We start from the raw sequence: 20409 nt of genomic DNA, 5'->3' as shown, positions 1-20409 counted from the left end.
ACATTTTACTATTCAGTGTATCTGTGTGCTGGTCATGTGTTATTCAATATCACTCTCACTACGTCTCTCTTTGTGCACTCATTCTCCTAACGGGGAATTACCTCAACAGTACAAATTAATCCAGGGTTCTCACTCAATGTACAAATGATCAGAGTCAAATGATAGTATTTTGGACAGATTTTTGCCAAGAATCAGCTCCCTTGAAAAGTTCGTGATGCTGGGAAAAAAATACAAAGAAAGTGAAAAGAACAAGTAACAGCAACCTGAATGGACTTATAAACAGCAATGAATGCACCATTAGGAGACATAAAAGGCCAGTTTGAAGACAGATCTTCTTGTACAAAGCCTGTCTACATGGATACCAAGGGTCAACACTTAATGATAGTTAATCAATGTATGATGGTTCTTGACAACTGAGAAGCCAAATAAATAAGCAGGACACATCAGAATGCCACAAGTGGATGATAGCAACTATACAAAAAATGGAATGGCAAGTAGAAAAATGGTTCAAATATATCTGTTGAGGTAATTCCCCGTTAGGAGAATGAGCGCATACAGGGAGACATATAGAGAGCAGTGTTGGAATAATACACACACAGTACACAGATACACTGTACAGTAAATGTAGGTTTTTACTTCTAGAAACGTTAAGCAAAGTCCAAAATAGGCAGTCCAAAAGTCATTCACAGATAAATCAGTCAGTTTTTCAGTCCAGGGATAATCCAAATATCAAAGTCCAGTGTCAAAAAACAGTTCAGTATCAGACTTACATTAAATCCAGTAATATCAGTCAATTAGAAGAAATGGAGCAACGGCAATACTTTCCAACAGAAGGAAACAGAGACTTACACTCTCTTCCGAGACTCAGAATAAACAACCCAGGTTTCTGGCTCCATCTTATGGCTGTTTGAGGAACCACACCCAATTGCATGCTCTTGCATTCCCTTAAAGATATAGTACTAAAATGTTTATCCTGGTTTATATATTTCTAACCCAAATACCTGTTAGGTGACTCATATTCCTAACAATATCAGATACATAAATTGAGGTATACATGTTCAAGTAATCTGGCTTAATAGAAACTCTAAAAGAAAGGCATCTAACATTTCAGTTTTTACTGAAATGAATATTACAGATTACAGTATATAGCTGGAAACAATTTGCCATAGACAGTGCAATTCTGAAGAATAGTGTTCTATTAATATCATTAATTTCAGAAATGTTAAAAGCACCCATATGATAAGCTACAGTCATAGGAGTATTTAATCCACTCTGATTCCACAAGTTTTTCCAATATCCCTGAAATGATTTTCAACTCTTTGTCTGAATCTTTATTTGTTGAGTTGAAGTTCCTCATTTTTCCTATTAAAAAAATTCCATCATAGAGTAGCTGCAGACTCTGCTAAGACTCTATTATGCCATTCCATGGACTCAAAGCTTCATCCTTCAGTCTGAGATTCTCCTATTGGACAGATCCAGTCTTCAGTGAGTTCACTTCCTTCACTGGATGATCCCAGTTGTAGTCAGTATGCTGCTGTTGTCACCCAGCATGTCTTCAGTGGCAATGTGCAATTCTGCAAGACTTTTTTCTGCAACAAAAAATGTACATTATGCTATGAATCTGATACACTGTAGTTTCCATAACTCAAATCTTGCTTGTTTTAGACAATCTAAGGATTAAAAGCCAAGAGAACACATAAATAATATATAAAAATAGAATTCATTTGTATTGTGTTTAAAAGAGATCGATTATGTCCAAGCCACGTGCACAAAAGTTAAAATCAGATGAGTTAAAAACCATTAAAGTCAACTGATAATATCTGACATTAGACTGATTCAAGCTTTGTTGCTTTGGGAACTGAATTATCTTAAGTGTAGGTAAGATATTCCTCAAAAACTAAGTTTCCTGCTGGGATCATCAATTTATCTTTCCCCAGCAATAGAAGATGTTTGCATTGAGGAGAAAATGACAAGGAGGTTTTCCCCTTTAATCTCAAGAAGAACAACAGCGCAAGAAAAAAAATCAAAGATCTGTATAGAGCTTAGCTCATTGTAAGAAAACACTTCTGATCTTCCTTTACCTTAAGAACTGCAGAAGCAAGGATTAAAATTGTTAGTGTTTGGGGACAAACCCCCAAGCAGAATGCACAGCAGCAGTCAAGCCAGGCAGCCAAATGAGAGAAAGGCTGGGCCCAAGAGTATACACACACTGGAGACAAAAACACTGTTTGTAGTTTTAAATAGTAATTTAATTCATTCAGAGTTTAAGCAGTGTCATTCAGTCCATATGTCATTATCCAATATATCCATCCAGTAACCTAGTCCATTAACTAGTCAGTACAATGTCTTTATCTGCTTGTACATCTTCTCCTCACGATACCTTTCTCTCGAAGACAACGCTGAGTATGCACAGGATATCAGCTCACAAAGGAAAAAGTCCTTTTTGTTCAGTAGAAACGGTATCCAGCACAGTAGCCAACAAGCAATAACAAGCAGACGTCTCATACAGGAGTAAACAGCAGGCAGCAGACAGCTGAGAGAGACCAGCGACCAGTGACCAAGGATCAGTAACCAGGAAGCAGTAACCAGGAAGGGTTACGTTACTCTCACTGCCTTTTATTGCTGCTTGCAACCGCACCCTTAATTATCTAATTACATTGCAGTTTGGTGCTTAAAGCTACAAACACTTAAACCTAGGTTCATATATTTATTCACCCAAACCTAGTTGGTGTATCCATATACCCAACAAAAATAATGTTGGATTCTGCCATAGCAAGTCATTTAAGAGGCTATAGGTTGGCTCCTTGCTGATTGTCCAGCAAGAAACCAGTATGTCTAGGCTGGCCCCAACCAAAAGTCTGTTTTAATTTACAACTTCTGACTGCATTTTGCTTCCCTCATGTTTATTTTTGTTCTGTTTCATTGTTCAGGCTGGGGGTTAGACTACACCTCACAGTGTGCACCTTCTTCCAAGAGTATCTTCAGTTTAACAACTACCCTGTTTAACAATCATTCAAAGTTAGGACAATGCTGAGAAAGTAACTTTCAACCAATCCTAGTCAGCACAAATACTATTTGCACACTTCCCAGCCAGATTCTAACAGGCTGAATCAATGGAGAAGCTGCAGGTAAGTTGCGATCACCTGATGTCTCGCTCGACAACTACAAGGCTTAATGACAGAATTGTTGGTCCCAATTGTAGTTGTTAAACAAGGACTATCTATACTGACTTTTCAATTGATAAGAGTACAGTTTGGGAAATATTTTTTTCCTGAAGATTAGAATGTCAGATTTATATGTCAAAGGATCATAATCTTGAGTACTCAATATCTAAAGAAAACAAGATCTTTGCCTACCTGCATCATTTAGGGTGGAAAAATTACGGAAACCCTTCAAGTCAGCAGCCAGGAAGATTTCAAGCATGTGAGTCTGTGGGCAGGGAGGACAATAGAAAATTAATCAGTTGTTTTTTTCATAAGAGCTTTTCAAAGAGGGAGGGAGGAAGCGTGGGTTCAAGGGCAGAACAGATCCCTTACTTATCTAAATGTTTAAGTTGCACTCTTTGTTTCTCTGGCTAAAAGATAGGATTAGACAAATTTCTGGGTCAAAGGAAAGAATACAGTGCTAGGTAACTCAACGGGCTGACACAGTATAAGACAGCCCATATAACTTGAACGAGCAGACTATATTCTAGAGAAACACTGAGAATTTTGTATTTCAGAAACTTTGCATTGTTGGTATGTTTATGAATATATGTGGCTTGTCCATATCAGAGTATATAGGAAACAACACTAGAACTATTCCCACCATCCGGCTGTGTAGATACATGTCAATATTCCTAGCCAGCAGGTAAAAGCTAGAGGGGATGCTGATTGAGAGCATTTCTTCAAGAGCCATGTTTGTTATACAGGCAGTCCTTGACTTACCACAGTTCATTTAGTGACTGTTTGAAGTTACAGCACTGAAAAAGGGAGTTATGACCATTTTTCACACTTATGACCATTACAGCATCTCCATGCTCACATGATCAAACTTCAGATGCTTGGCAACTGACTCGTATTTATGACAGTTGCAGTGTCCTGGGGTCATATGATCACCTTTTGTAACCTTTTGACAAGCAAAAGAGCTTATTCCTCTTTCTGGAATATCATTCCTCCAGAGATTAGAATGGCCCCCACTCTATCACTCTTTCAGAAGGCACTGAAGACCTGGTTTTGCCAGTGGGCCTGGGGAACCCAGAGCAGGATGGAGCCCATCAAATGGCTAGTGTCATCTGCTGTGGTCGGGGCGGGGGGATGGGAGTTGGGGGGTGATTTATTTTAAAAAATTTTTCCAGATTTTGTTCTATTGTACTTTGCTAATTTATTTGATTCTTTTTGTTAAGTTTTTATTGTTTTTTATTTTTAATTTTAAATATGGTTTTACATTGTGTAAGCCGCCTCGAGTGTCACCATGGGCGAATAGGTGGCAATATAAATTAAATAAACAAATAAATAAATAAATAAAGACTAGGGGGAAGCTAGACTCACTTAACAACCATGTTAATAACTTGATAACTACAACGATTCACTGAACTGTGGCAAGAAAGATTGTAAAATGGGGCAAAACTCACTTAGCAGATACCTTGTTTAACAGCAGAAATCTGAGGCTCAATTGTGGCTGTAAGTCAAGGACTACTGTATTCATGCTCCTTATTCTCAAGGGTTAAAACCTTCTACATGAAAAAGTATGTACTCTGTCACTAAACAATATTTTCTTTTTACAAAAATAAAATTGTTAGGCCTCTAAGACTCTTTAAGATTATATTACCCAGCCACAATTTACATATGCTCCCACCCCGCAACTCCCGGACAAACTTCCACCTTCAAGCCAATGAAGACCAAGCAAAGTTCCCGGAGCTGAAATTCCTGCAGAAGTTCCGACAGACCCAATACCACAGTATAGTCAATGCTGCTGATGTGGCTGCAGTCCAGGATGACATTGCATTGATGAGACTCTGAAGGAAGACAATATTAGGTGGCTGAATGAAGGCCTTATGCAGTCCAACTCCTAGCTGCATTAACAGATCGATATTTTGGTCCAGATTTGAAAAAATAAAACAATGGCTGAACATTTTATAAATCTTTTAGGTTCATAACTTTGGGAAGTTTTGTAATTTTTAATGTTAATTAAAGAACCTTTTCAAAATTCAAATCATCCTGCTTTGATTATTTAATATAAAATTAGCTGTTTTTAGCAGTTTTCCCAATATAAGCTTGATCTGCCATAGAAGGAAGTTGTAACAATTAAGATTGGAAATTAAAAGAAAAAAATACATTCAGAGGCTCAGGCAATATAGTTTATTAAACTAATGTCAATAAATATATAGAAATGTTAAGATGACCAATATGGACTAAATTATAAAAATCACATAGGCTCAGCTTTGCCTCCACAATGTGTTAGATTCCAACTCTCAACATTCATACCACCAATTCATGCTGATTAGCAATCCAGAAAGTTGAAATTCGATTCTTGAAACCATGCATGAAACTGTGGAAATTTACAATTTGAATTTGTATAGAGACACAAATTCAACTCCCTCCACAGCCATCACTGATACAGAGCGGACCACACATTTTAGCCTACTCTACTCTCATTGCAGTTCCAAGAAAAAAAATGGAAAGAAAAGACTAAAAACCCTGTATATTATTGTAGAAACATCAATCTTTGTGCTTTGTGTGGGTTGTGTTGTTTTTGAGAACTTTGAGTGAACCAGGTGCCAAGGGACGAAAGCAATTAGCTATTGGAACTCAAGAGCTAATCACAATAACCTTCATACACAAATAGGACACTGCACACGTTTACAAACCAAGATGATCTTCTGTAAATCACCATGAGGTCCTGATCTATCCTCATCAAAATTCAGTGTGTTTCCGGAAAAAATAATAAAACAAAATCGCAAAAGAAAGAGTGGGCTGGTCCCTAAATCCAAAAAGAGGGAGAAGAAAACTCAAATTCATTCTGAGTTTTCTCTTTTGGTAGTTAGGTTGAGAGTTGGAGGAGCTATAGCAGTTCCTGAATCAGGCTGCCATCACGTATCTTATGGCTTTCCCCTCCTTTCCTGGCACTTTGGAATTATAATACACCTTAACTGCAGCATACTTGGTTGAACTGACTGGCTACAACCTGTGGGAGATCCAAGGCATTTGAGAGTACAGTTTGGGGAGAAGACAAGTCTGTTTCATAGAAGGCCAAGATGGGGGACAGGACATCCCCCCACAGCGTTCCTCACAGGCTACATATCCTACTTTTTCTAGCACTTGGAGATTTAGGAAGACCATTGAAAGAGACAGGAATAAGCTGCTGCAACCTTCTTTCTCAGGCCTCTTCCATCTCTAGGTAAATGTGAGGCAGGTGAGCCTTTTCACATTGCCCGGCACCACCACCGCAAACACATCACCCTGTCCTTCAAAGAAGTCAGAAAACAAGAACACAAGAAACAGATCAGTCAAAGGGATGGCAAGCTATACTAGCAAGAGAATCTGGCCAAGTTATGGGCTTATCTCACCAACATGGTTCATTTTGTTAAGACTAAAATCTTTATTCTACTTTGTATGTTTGCTTAAATACCTATTCTGAATTTCCATCTGTTCAGCACAAGAATTGTTAACTGGAAACCCTTCTCATTTGGTCCTAATATATATGTATCGTGGACATTTCCTCAAAAGGCATACCGATATACTGAAACATTCTTGAAACCTTATTTATTCTCTGTTGAAAGACATGGACGTAACGGCACGGAGCAATTATGTTTCCAGAGGCACCCAAGAGGAGGAATATTAACTCTCTTAGATGAGATATACTGAAGTCTCATTTCAGGAATTTACACAATTTACCTGATAGAGCTTGCTTGTGTACAGTATCCCGGAGGAAATCAATTGCAGGGAACTGAAGGCCATTCTCAGGCTTTATGACTATTGCCGTGTCCCTCACAACCTGGAGAAAAAGGTGGAAGAAAGTATTGTGGGAAGGAATCCAAGGAGACCTATGTAATTTGAGTCATCACAATGCTTCTTGATGTACTTATGAAACCATTTGTTGTCTCAATTGTTAAACAGTATCTCTTCGTTATACAACATCTCAGTAGAATTGAAAATTGGAAGGAATAAAGAGATACAAATGTCCTATGTTATATATAAATGCTGACATCATTATCTAGCATTGCCTAAGTCAATCGTGACCTGTTTCTCCCTAAGTACATCCCAATCAATCACAGCAGATGGAAGCAAAACAAAATATATTCTACGATCAGCTATGTATGGCTACCATGTATTGTTTTCTGACTCAAGGAAATAGTCTTCTCCAAACTCTGCCTGACTCAGTGAATTAAAAACTGACCTTTATCTGAGGCCTAGCGAGGGGGTAGAGCAAGAGGATTCCAGAAACCATCGTCCCTGCTATGATGCCATATTGCACTTCCCAAAAACAAACAAAGAATGTAACACAAAGAGGCACCAGGTCTAGCCCTGCGAAGAAAGAACAGAGAATTCAATCAAGTCCATCTCATCAGCAGAAGTGATCATTTTTAAGAAACAGTGTGCTGTCGCTTGCACCAGGACAAATAAGAAGTTTACAATTCGAACCAGTTCTAGGTAAAGGTAAAGGTTCCCTTTGCATATACGTGCTAGTTGTTTCCAGCTCTAGGGAGCAGTGCTCATCTCCATTACAAAGCTGAAGAGCCAGCACTGTCTGAAGACGTCTCCATGGTCATGTGGCTGGCATGACTAAATGCCGAAGGCGCAAGGAACACTGTTACCTTCCCACCAAAGTGTTCCCTATTTTTTGTACATGCTTTCAAACTGCTAGGTTGACAGAAGCTGGGACAAGTCATGGGAGTTCACTCCGCTATGCGGCGCTAGGGATTCGAACTACCAACCTTTCTGATCGACAAGCTCAGTGTCTTAGCCACTGAGCCACCGCGTCCCTTTAAACCAGTTCTAGATCTAACTTAAATACTGTAGGTCACTGGCTATAATACAAATCTGTAAGGTGGCCCATCAGATCCTTCACCCCCATCCAATAGGTGTTCTTAGAAAGACTGGGCTCAGAGGGTTTCCAAGAGGCGGTTCCAATAGCCTCAGCCTGCACCCTAAATGTTTAAGAGTCTATCTAACAATGAAAATCATCTTGACTTTGCCAGAGTCCCAAGTCCTTCTTTCTTAATAAAGAAATAATGGATTAATCCAATTTCAGAAAGTCAATACCAAGTCAGCACTAAGAAGAGTTACAGAGAAGAAAGAACTTTCCATTCTGCTTCTCCTGCTACTTTTCCCAGATCACCCATATCCTTCAGGTTTGAATTCTAACCATCTTCAGTGTCTATGGGGAAGTATTAAACGTTTTCTGACTGACCACCTTTAGGAAGGACAAGAGATCCATGCTCATACTTTTAACCTCCCATAATGTGCGGAAGATCCTGGCATCGAACATTGGAGCCACAGCACAGATGATGACTGCTGCCAGTGCTGCCTTGGGAATGTAGTAAAACAAGGATGTAAGGTAGGCTAGAGATAAGAGTACCAAGGCCCCTGTAAAAGAAAAGAGACATCCATATTACGAGACAGAATGCTGGCTTTCAATAAGCTCCAACTAAGTTGGGTGGCAGAGCCAGGGTTGGATGCGTTACTATGCCAGAGGTCTTCCATGAACTGAAGTGATAAAACAACTAAGAATCAGAAGTGAATTTGGGAGAGACATCCAGAAACTGGTGAAAAACCATAGTATGCTAGAGGGACTCTGGAAATGATCATCAGTGCCACATTAACAATCTTGGTTTATTTAATTTAGTTTGCCTGCTGTTGCTGATTGGGGTGAATGAGTTGGGCTACTTTGGGGCTTATGCAGGCGTTTGAATTCTGACTGCGTGCTTTCTATTCTGTTGGGAATCTTGAAACATTTGGTGGCATATAAATTTAATCAGTGAATTCCCAAGGCTTGAAGCTTATTAGGAGAGTTAACATTATGTTCCATAAACTAAAATAGCTACATGTGTTCATGGGCTCACCAATGCAATACTCTATCTACCAAGTCCCAACAACAGTGTGAACATGTTAGGAATGCCCAGCATAAATGAGTAACTACCACTGTAATTACTTTTACTTCAATTTCTTCTTGTGTCATGTTATTATCCACTCATTTGCAACCGTGTGTGAGAGATAAAAACAGGATCGCCAACAGGATCGCCAACATCCAACCACAGCTATGGCACAAGTAGTAGTAGTAGTGAGTGCATGTGTGTGTGTGTCCTTTTTCCTCCAGGCATCTAATGAAGCAGACTATGAACCAGGAAAATTTTGCCATAATGAATATACAGGTGAAACTTGAAAAATTAGAATATCGTGCAAAAATTCATTTATTTCAGTAATGCAAGTTAAAAGGTGAAACTAATATATGAGATAGACTCATTACATGCAAAGCAAGATAGTTCAAGCCGTGATTTGTCATAATTGTGATGATTATGGCTTACAGCTCATGAAAACCCCAAATCCACTATCTCAGAAAATTAGAATATTGTGAACAGGTTCAATATTCTAGGCTCAAAGTGTCCCACTCTAATCAGCTAATGAAGCCATAACACCTGCAAAGGGTTCCTGAGCCTTTAAATGGTCTCTCAGTCAGTAGGAATCATAATCATGGGAAAGACTGCTGACCTGACAGTTGTGCAGAAAACCATCATTGACACCCTCCATAAGGAGGGAAAGCCTCAAAAGGTAATTGCAAATGAAGTTGGATGTTCCCAAAGTGCTGTATCAAAGCACATTAATAGAAAGTTATGTGGAAGGGAAAAGTGTGGAAGAAAAAGGTGCACAAGCAGCAGGGATGACCGCAGCCTGGAGAGGATTGTCAGGAAAAGGCCGTTCAAAAGTGTTGGGGACTTTCACAAGGAGTGGACTGAAACTGGAGTCAGTGCATCAAGAGCCACCACACACAGACGGATCCTGGACATGGGCTTCAAATGTCACATGCCTCTTGTCAAGCTGTTCCTGAACAACAAACAACATCAGAAGCGTCTTACCTGGGCTAAAAAAAAACAGAACTGGTCTGCTCCTCAGTGGTCCAAAGTCCTCTTTTCTGATGAGAGCAACTTTTGCATCTCATTTGGAAACCAAGGACCCAGAGTCTGAAGGAAAAATGGAGAGGCACACACTGCAAGATGCTTGAAGTCCAGTGTGAAGTTTCTACAGTCTGTGTTAATTTGGGGAGCCATGTCATCTGCTGGTGTTGGTCCACTGTGCTTCATTAAGTCCAGGGTCAACACAGCCGTCTACCAGATTTTGGAGCACTTCATGCTTCCTTCTGCAGACGAGCTTTATGGGGATGCTGACTTCATTTTCCAGTAGGACTTGACACCTGCCCACACTGCCAAAAGCACCAAAACCTGGTTCAATGACCGTGGGATTATTGTGCTTGATTGGCCAGCAAACTCGCCCTGACCTGAACCCTATAGAGAATCTATGGGGCATTGCAACAGAAAGATGAGAGACATGAGACCAAACAATGCAGAAGAGCTGAAGGCCGCTATCGAAGCATCCTGGTCTTCCATAACACCTCAGCAGTGCCACAGGCTGATAGCTTCCATGCCATGCCGCATTGAAGCAGTAATTGCTGCAAAAGGGACCCAAACCAAGTACTGAGTACATATGCATGCTTATACTTTTCAGAGGTCCGATATTGTTCTCTGTACAATCCTTGTTTTATTGATTGCATGTAATACTCTAATTTTGTGAGATTGTGGATTTGGGGTTTTCATGAGCTGTAAGCCATAATTATCAGAATTATGACAAATCACGGCTTGAACTATCTTGCTTTGCATGTAATGAGTCTATCTCATATATTAGTTTCACCTTTTAAGTTGCATTACTGAAATAAATGAACTTTTACACGATATTCTAATTTTTCAAGTTTCACCTAATTTTTCAAGTTTCAAGTTTTCAAAAAAAAATTTCAAGTTTTTTGAAACTTGAAAAATTAGAATATTGTGTAAAAGTTCATTTATGATGAACTTTAAGATGTTTCCTTGTTGTGTTTCAAGGATCTCTATTTGTACATAACATTTGATGTCCCAAAGGTGCTTTTTCAAGAGGCAACTGGACTTTCTGGGTTTTTCTTTGAAGACATTTCGCTTCTCATCCAAGAAGCTTCTTCAGCTCTGAAGAAGCGTCTTGGATGAGAAGTGAAACATCTTCAAAGAAAAACCCAGAAAGTCCAGTTGCCTCTTGAAAAAGCACCGTTGGGACAACCATGACCTGGATGATGGAGAATCTCCATAGACATAACATTTGATGCATTTTAGCTGCAGTATTTACATGTCTTTAGGGCCTCTTTGGGCAGGTTTAGTGAAAGAAGGAGAGCTATACAAGTGACATTTGTCTTGGCACATTTGTCATTTATAACCTTCTGCTTCCAATTTATTCTCCTCCAACAATGGCATTATTCTTTTTCCTACCTGTGATTAGTCCTCCAGCAGGAGTACATACACCAGTCTGAGCATTCACTGCTGTCCTGCAATGTGAACAAAGCCATTATAAGTGAAAGGATTAAGCTTATTTTAAGCCTAGAAATATCAGACGTGCATAAATGCAACCTACTGCCCTTCCCACAAGGCTGGCTATGCTTCCCTTATTTTTCTCTTCAATTATCAGTTTGCAAGTTATGATTTAAGACTTGATCAAATGGTAGAGGCTAAAGAAAAGTCAAATTATTCAAAAATTAAAGACGAAGAGATTCTAATGAAAATGTGGCTTTCATTTTGCTGTGTCCACAACCACATTTCTCCATTGCTACACCTATACATTTCTCCTTCATATCAGCCCAAGAATGTAAGATCACAGCCCCAGACTGTGAGCAGCTATGGGAAAAAACGTTTTCAATCCAAAGGGCACCCCCAGGACAAGATGTTTTTTTCTGGAGGAAATCATCCTTCCCCTTGTTCCTATAAAAAAAAAAAAAAAGATCAAGGACGCTTCCCAAATTGGCCTCAAGCATCACCTTTTTCTAACCTTATTAATTAACTCACAGCCATTTTTGAACATGAAAATGTATATCCAATTTCAGCTGGGTTCTTTGTATGGCTATGCCTATCTGGATAATAAGGAAAAATAACTTTATAATAAAATGCAACCTGTCTGAAGCTCTGCGTGCATTACCATGCAATGGACATGAACTACCTTCCCTCCATAAATATTATGAAAAACTTTTTTCATTAGGTTTAAAAGTTTTTAAGAGGTAATGAATCCATGACAAGCGATGCATGAAGAATACTATTTCAAATAGTACCTAATTAAGCTATGTGAGTAGCCTGCATTTACCCAAAAGAGAGAGAGATTAAGAGAGAAAAAAAGAAAGTGTTTTCCTCACCGGGCAAAACTACCTGTGACTGGATAGGATGAGACAAAGGATCCCAGGAGGTTGGTAAATCCTAGAGAGTATCCAGGAAGAAAGGCAGGAACAGAATCAGTAAGATTACAAGACTTGTTGTCTTCTCTCCTAGACTCTTAAGAGGCCTGAGGATCACTCTCCCCAATTCCTCTGGATTTCCTACATTGAGCAACATGCCTTCTGACTCTGTCCAAATTCTAAAGCTGCAAGTGATGAGAATGAGATTTCTCCAATGAAGCCTGTTCCAAAGAGTCTTTCTGCTACCCACTAATTGGAGTAACTGCATCTGACAATTGCAGTTCCCAGAATCACCCACCCGCAACTACTTCACTTGGCTTAGGTTCTCCTCAGTCAAAATGCAACCAAGCCCATTTATGTAAAATCCTTACCCATAGCTAGCAGCTCTTGGTTGGAATCAATCTGGTAGTTATTTTGAGAGGCTAATAAGAAAAAAAAAAAGAGGCATCATTACATATACAGAATTGACCAAGAATAATTTATCACAGCATTTTCCACAGAAAAGAAGTTTGCAAGCTACTATAGGCAGGAATAAGTGAAGCTAATAGAAACGCCGTAACACAGAGCTGACAATTCTAGAAAATGATACTTCCCTAAAGCAGTATAACTGATATACTGTAACTACCCATCATCCTAACCAAGCTAGTTATGGACTTCGAAATTTCGGGTAACAGATTTCTGTTTCTTTACCTAATCCTTCCACTGACAGAGGTGACTTTCTATCCCTTCAAAGCAGGTAGAGATAAGAAAATAGCTACCTCTTACGCTGAATTACTATTAATCTAAGAAAATTTTCATATTTTAGTCCAAGGGTATATTGTCTGTTTCCTTCTAATATTGCTGACATGTCCAAGCTATGTCATCTCAGACTATTCTAGCTGGGGTTGGAAGCTATCATTCTCCAACATAAGGAGGGCCACAGATCCGCCATTTCTGCTCTTAACTATAGTTTCAACACACACCTGTGATTTTGGTACATTTCATGCATTGTGCATATTAATTTATTTATTTAAATTATTTAAAACATTACTATAGCCATCCATCTTACAACCAACTCTGAGTAGGTCCCAGTCAACAATATCCCATTTCCAGCTAATGTGATTTATTCAATAATCCACTATGAAACAGACTACAGCTTACTGTGATTTGTGATCAGAAGTCATTACTTCAAATAGAAATAAAAATTCATTTCAGGTGTCAGCTGTGCAGGGAAGTATATAGTCCTTCCTTCCTTCCCCCCACTCCCTCCACAAACAAGAAAATGATCTTACCAAATGCTTTGGCAATAGCAACCGTCTCCAGCAGTCCCATGAGAGGCACCACCACTAAGCCAGGTCCAATGGCCTGCAGGGATGGAAGATGGGAGCTGTATTTCACTGCAATTTTGATCAAGAAGAGGGAACAATGTGATGGACGATTGGGTGCAGGGGTTGGATTTTGGGTTTTCTTTGGGTTAGGGAAATTCTCAGATTCGAGTTTTCCCCAGATGTGCCAATATGATACCTCTAATAAAAATGGATCTTTGGGAAGATGATATTCTTGGAGTCTTTTTCTTTGGAGGTTGTTACTTGGAACGGTGACAATTCTGTTACAATAAAAGTAATCCTGAACTACATGGCACTGTTTTTTTTAGTCTGATCTATCTAGAAGAGCTGACATAAACAGAGAGGCGGAAATTGAACCAATAAAAAAGAAATACACACCTGCACCATTTCCTTAAAATCAATAGTCTGATTGGGTGTGATGATGGAGAACGGTGGTGGCTGGAACAGAGGGAGTCCCTGGGGAATGGTTCCTGTGAGGCTGAAAGGCTGGGAGCCAGTCACTTGGAAAGAATAAGCCACAAGACCAGCAAAGAGAACCACAAGAGCATTACGGGCTGTAAGGAAGAGAGTCTTACATAAAGTCAAATGATAGGCATTTCCATAATCATGACATAATCTTATAAAAATACTTCCAAGAAGAAGGAAATTGAACCTTTGCTTAGAGGACATGACAGACAAACCTGTAGCTGTTGTCCAAATTATATATCGACTGATTCTGACAGGCAAGGTTTCCATCTGATGGGTCCTGGGGATGCCTTTTTTCATTTGTTGAAGGACCATAAGCACTATTAGGCAGCAGACCCCAAGGACGGCATCTCCAGCCCTGTAAATAATCATGATATTGCACAAACTCTGCACAGATAAAAGACCTCCATCCTATTTGCTTTTTAAGCATGGGCCCTTCTCCAATTTGTGCATCATTTTATTCAGCCAGCAAGATACTTGATTTTTTTTTTATATTAAAATAACACACGTTTCCCTGCTGGTGAATTAGATTTTTAATAAGGTAAAGGAAATATGAAATATGAGATTTAAAAACTTGAAAAAACTAAGCCCAGATTTCATTCCTTCATACAATATATCCTGAAAGCATATATAGTTTAACTGTTGTAAGAACAATAACATTAACTTCAAAGTAAACATAACCCACTCAAAAATGACCTAATTAAGCATAAAAGATCAGATGAGTATTTGTCAGGCCATTTTCCTATTTCTACAGTTTTAAGTTCATTTATTCTTTGCATTCATTGAAAAAGGTATTTGGCCCTAAGGTGTGACAAAAAAAATGGATATGCCCCAAACTTGTCAGCATTCCAGCTTTTAGCTCCATTCTAAGATTCCCCATGTAATATTTGAGCTTGCCCAATTTCAGGGTTTAGGAATGCTTAAAGATCTTGAAATGTAGCACTCTAAAAAAATGTTTACAATTCCCAGATTCTGATTCTGCATACGATTTTTGCACTAATTTCCCATTTTTGTAAACAGGAAGAGGAGGAATTAAAAAAAAGAGATAAACACTTTTTTACCTTGTTTCACTAATTCTGCAGAAAGTATAATACACTTGTAGGATAAACTGCTTTGGAATGTGCTGCAGACCCAGGAGAGTCTATGGAAAATTAAACACACACAAGAAACAAGTTGGTAAAAACAAACACACACACACACACACACACACACACACACACATTATGGAGGGTATACTATATGAACAAAATGAATCTAGAAGCCATTTGAAACAAGATAGTCTCTCATACTGTATTAGAGAATAATATATTTCATGAGACTTAGCTAGCTTCTGAAGAACACATTAGTACAACTTTCCACTTAATTACAAACTATTTTAAGTTTAAGCATATATACTAAAGTTCTTGCAATTGCAAAGATGGTATTTTTATACATGTAAAATGTTTGATACCCTTTTGGCATTAAATATATATTGCATCATCATAACAGCCAATCTGTAAATTTTAAAACATTATAACAGTTCTAATTTGTTCTTTTATTCCCTGTTTTTTGTTTTTGATATTCTTAAAAATTGTATTATGGTCTAGTAACCAACTTCCAAGACGAATCTAAAGGGATGGCCTAGATAGCTTCCACCAATATTTTATTAATGTAATAAGCCGGAAAATGTTTTTAGTGAACTAAAAACCTTCTATACAAAAAGTTCTGAGGCTTCTTTTTGCACACTCGCAAGCACAAAGAACTGTAACTGTGATTGCTATCATCTCAGCCTCTTGCAAATAGCAGATTGTGGTCAACCACAAAGGAAATATTGATGTTATAAAAGACATAGAATTCAATGGTACACAATCCTCGGCAATGCTTACAGAAAATGGATGTGGGGGAAAGGAAGCTGTTGAGCTCTACAATTATATAAATTTAAGAATTTTCGAAAGCTCAAGAAATCAAGCTCTTTGCTTTTGAAACTAAGAAGTAGGAAATGAAAGCAGAGCAAAATTAAGGGCAGTTTTCAATAGTTTTAAGGAAGTAACTGCAGAAATGTTGGAATGTAAAACCAGCCCCCCTTTTTCTCTCATGATTAAGATCTCCTATAAACTTCCCAACCACCAGAGGTCGGTGACTGTCAGGCCCCAAATCAAGAATGACACATGGCAATACTTCCAAGCTGATTTCTTTATTGTTTCACATCTATAGACAAAATATTGCTAGACTGAGCAAAATTCTACTCTGCTATATGCATCTACAATATACTCTGTGAACTATTAGGGAGGGGTTGTCTTCACCCTCTTTCTCTCACACATAATAGGATAGAGCAAGGGTCTTCAAACTTGGCAAGTTTAAGACTTGTGGATTTCAACTCCCAGAATTCCTGAGCTAACATGACTAAAGGAGGAATTCTGGGAGTTGAAGTCCACAAGTCTTAAAGCTGTCAAGTTTGAAGACCCCTGAGATAAAGGCTGGTCTGGCCTCTATCCTATTCCTACAGAAGCCCCTTTACCTAAAATTGTAATGTAAAGGCCAAGGGTAGACAGAGAGAGTTTACCTTAACTTGGTTGAAGCCAATGGTGACTGCAGCAGCTGAAGTAAACCCTTTAATAACAGGATATGAGATAAAGTCCAAAATGAAACCTGCCAGGAATGGGGAAAAATCATTTAGTCTTTTATTTCACTCGGGGAATTACCCCAGCTGGATTTCTTATCCATTCCTCAGACACTTGCCCATCATGTCCTCTTCTCTTTCCTTTGTAGGATCTCTAGTCTTTCTTTTCTAAAGCAGAAAACCACCTGGCAATTAACTAGATAAAGCAAGGGACTAGAGAGGGAGAGATTCTTTTCAGCTATTACTTAAAATAAGGACTCTTGCATGCATCAAGTCCTGTTTTAGGAGGAAACCTGTCCATTTAGCTGTAAATTCAAAACTAGATTAGGAAGAACAAAATGATCTGATTGCATAATCTGTGGAGTCGTTCTTTTACTATGTTCATCTCATTTAAGCATTGCCATCCCAAAGTACTTTAAATAGAGTACACCTGGCATTTAACTGAAGCATACATGAATCTCTCTTCATAATTACACGTGGACATCCAGTTCAAAAAAATATAGGCAGACAGCATCAGAGTCTATCAAAAGGTGAAGAATAATTCATAAATCACCTTAATAAAAAGACTTTGAATGAGCCTATAATCCTGTACTCACTTATCTGGCAGATACTCCAATGAACTCAGTGAGATGTACTTTTTCACAGATATTTGGAAAAATGCCCTGCAATTTATAGAAAGTTTAGGATACCAAAACAGGGGAAATTCATTTCTACTTTTTTTTGTCAGATTTGATTCCCAATTATCTTCTTTGGCCAATAATAGCAACAGGGCAGTGGACTTAGAAGACCAATATAAAAGCAACCAAATCTTACCAAGATGGAGAAGTCCCATAGCTAACTGGATGCAACCTGAAAGAAAGGCAAGGAGAACGGCCAAGGCGGGATCATGGAATGCGTAGGAAGAAACCAAGAGGGACATGATGGCCGTTGGACCAAGTGTTACATCTTTGGAGGTCCCCAAAAAGCAGTAGATGAAACAACCCATGAAGGAAGAATACAGACCATACTGTGAAGGAGAGGGGAAGGCAACGTCAGAGACTTATTCACAGTATTTGAAGAACTGTAAGTCAATAAGACCACAAAGGTTATGAAAGGCCTACAAAATACAAATCGCATCCTATGGAAAATTTGGTGAAATATTTTTAAAAGGAATACAAATAGTTTTCGTTTAGCAACTGCCTTATTTAGGAAACAGTCATAATTTAAAGGGTAATGAAAAATAACTTTATGACAAATTTATGACATTTATTACTTTCACATTACTTTCGCAATCTTTTTCAAGCTGGCAGATGCATGTAGGACTTTGTCCGTGAGAAAAAGTCATTATCTCAAAATGACTACCCATGGAATGTGAGCATCCACAAAATGGCTGCCACAATTGGCTTGGCCAGATACAAAATACTCATTTACCAGAAAGAAAACTATGGAAGTTGTTCCTTTTATAGCTCTTGACCCTAGAAATCTACTTCTACTGCTTATGTTTGTCTTTCTCTTCCTGAGTAAGCACTGCCTTTCCAGAGAAAAAACTGTACATATGCAAGGGCATAAAGGCATTGTAGAAAATAAAGAAGCAGAGTACCAGCTTCTCAATTAATATTTTTAAATACAGGTAGTCCTTGACTTACAACAGTTCTTTTAGTGACCATTTGAAGTTACAATAGCACTGAAAAAAATGACTTATGACCATTTTTCACTTATGACCATTGCAGCATCCCCATGATCACGTGATCAAAATTCAGAGGCTAGGCAACTGACTCATATTTATGATGGTTACAGTATCCCAGGATCATGTGATCAATTTTTGCGACTTTCTGATAGTGAGGAAGCCAGATTCATTTAACAACCATGTTACTAACTTAACAACTGCAGTGATTCACTTAAAAACTCTGGCAAAAAAGGTCGTAAAATGGGGCAAAACTCACTAAATAAATGTTTTGCTTAGCAACAGAAATGTTGGGCTCAGTTGTGGTCATAAGCCTGCTTAAAGAGGGTTATAAAGCATTGTAAAGCGGTGTATAAGTCTAAGTGCTATTGTTATAGAGGACTACCTGTAATCCCTTTTTTTAAAAATTATATGGGATAGCCAGGCAGATGCCAATGGGCAGCACATGGCCCACATCTGGAATAATATTTTGATTTTGTATAAAGCAACTTCACTTCCTGTTCCAGCCCACTAGCAATTTCTCACTTGGCTAGGATAGGTGAGAAAACAAAAGTATATGGATACAACATGTGTGGATTTCCTTTATCTCTCTGTAAGAGTGCCAAATAAGAACAGAAACACCATACACTTGTATGAATAAATGAGGACACTATCTAATTAGTTAGTTCCCAGGCTAATGCTTAAAACACAAAAGTTTGGCTGTTACAGCCACTCTTTCACAAACATCCATTCCCCCAGCCACCAGCCCTTGCCCTTGGTGGCATCCAGTAAAACTAGTCTAATCTTTCCTTCCCTCAAGCAAATGTCAAATGGTGTTGTCAGACCAAGAGTTCTTTTTTTAAAAAAGGAACTGAATTTGAACTGAGTTTCTTTTTCCTCTTCACTCTCCAATTAGATGAGGCACTTCTGCAATAAAGCCAGTTTGTCTGCTAATGGGAATACTGACTGCGGAGATGTAAATACAGCTTAAGTGTAGTCCCTGCTGCATGTGTAACCTCACCTGCACGGGAAGACCAGCTACCACAGCATAAGCAAGAGCTTGTGGCACGACAGTCATCCCCACAGTCAGCCCGGCCATAAGATCCAGCTGTAGCCACTGCAGAGAATACTTGGGAAGCCAAGTTAGCACGGGCAATTTCTTTCCAGTTGCTCTGCAACATTGCTTCCAACGCCCCCAGTTTCTTTCCGACATGGCTGGAGACTTGGTGGTTCAGACCGATTCACTTGGGATCCACCATCTCAACCTCGACCAAAGCACTATCAGGCAAAGTCACAGGCAAACAGCTGTCATAGCAAATGGTTTTGCTGGAGCAGATGACAAACTGACAGCAAAAGTTCATAGGTATCCCTGGAAAAGGAATAGGACAGCAATTAGGCAACACTACTGATTCTCCGTCTTGCATAGAAACAGAGGATCCTGCCTTACAATAATATTGTCCCTCCCTTAACAGGAAACAATAATGCCACATCGACTTCTACAGGAGATGGACCTAAGCATACTTAAATATTTGCGACCCAATTGTTGATGCATTGTTGTGTCCTCTTCGTAGAACTGGCATGAGAACCTGGGCAAGGCTCGCTCAAATCGGGCAATCGGCTTAAAATTAGGAGATCAAAAGTAATTTAGGAGAGCTCCAAATGGAGGAGCAAGGATAGGCGGGGAAGGAGTTAGTCATGAAGACAGAGAAAACTTACATCAGTAGGTCCTGGGACGCGATGAAAGATGGTTGCGGAATATTACCAAGCACCATCTGATCAGCTCTCCAGAGATACCGAGCGGCCCCTTCCGTTGGCCGTCTGCATGTCGATGTCTAATTCCTCAATTCAGGCTCATCGATAGGTAAACAACACCCAAATTGACCCCAGATTTCAGGCGGCCGAGTCCTGACAATTCTCGGCTCACGTGATCCGGGCTTTACGTA

The 20409-nt window shown here is 39.1% G+C and overlaps 1 protein-coding gene across 1 annotated transcript; it reads right to left on the bottom strand.

Moving 5' to 3' along the window:
- Window positions 1-1094: 1094 nt before the first annotated feature.
- SLC26A11 (solute carrier family 26 member 11) lies at window positions 1095-20408 on the bottom strand. Its single transcript, XM_026701791.2, has 17 exons — window positions 20183-20408; window positions 19488-19835; window positions 17638-17830; window positions 16768-16853; window positions 15287-15366; window positions 14441-14583; window positions 14139-14314; window positions 13707-13779; window positions 12807-12857; window positions 12397-12457; window positions 11486-11541; window positions 8427-8567; window positions 7378-7505; window positions 6876-6975; window positions 4863-4996; window positions 3357-3429; window positions 1095-1589 (listed from the first exon to the last, which is right to left on the bottom strand). Exons 2-17 carry the CDS (start codon window positions 19677-19679, stop codon window positions 1501-1503), a joined length of 1776 nt encoding a protein of 591 aa, XP_026557576.2. The 5' UTR covers window positions 19680-19835; window positions 20183-20408; the 3' UTR covers window positions 1095-1500.
- Window position 20409: the final 1 nt, after the last annotated feature.

This window comes from Pseudonaja textilis, chromosome 2 (genome assembly GCF_049901715.1).
Source record: "Pseudonaja textilis isolate UNSWEBS1 chromosome 2, rPseTex1.2, whole genome shotgun sequence".
NCBI classification, from domain to species: Eukaryota; Metazoa; Chordata; class Lepidosauria; order Squamata; family Elapidae; genus Pseudonaja; species Pseudonaja textilis.
This window is presented reverse-complemented; position numbering and strand designations above follow the sequence as displayed.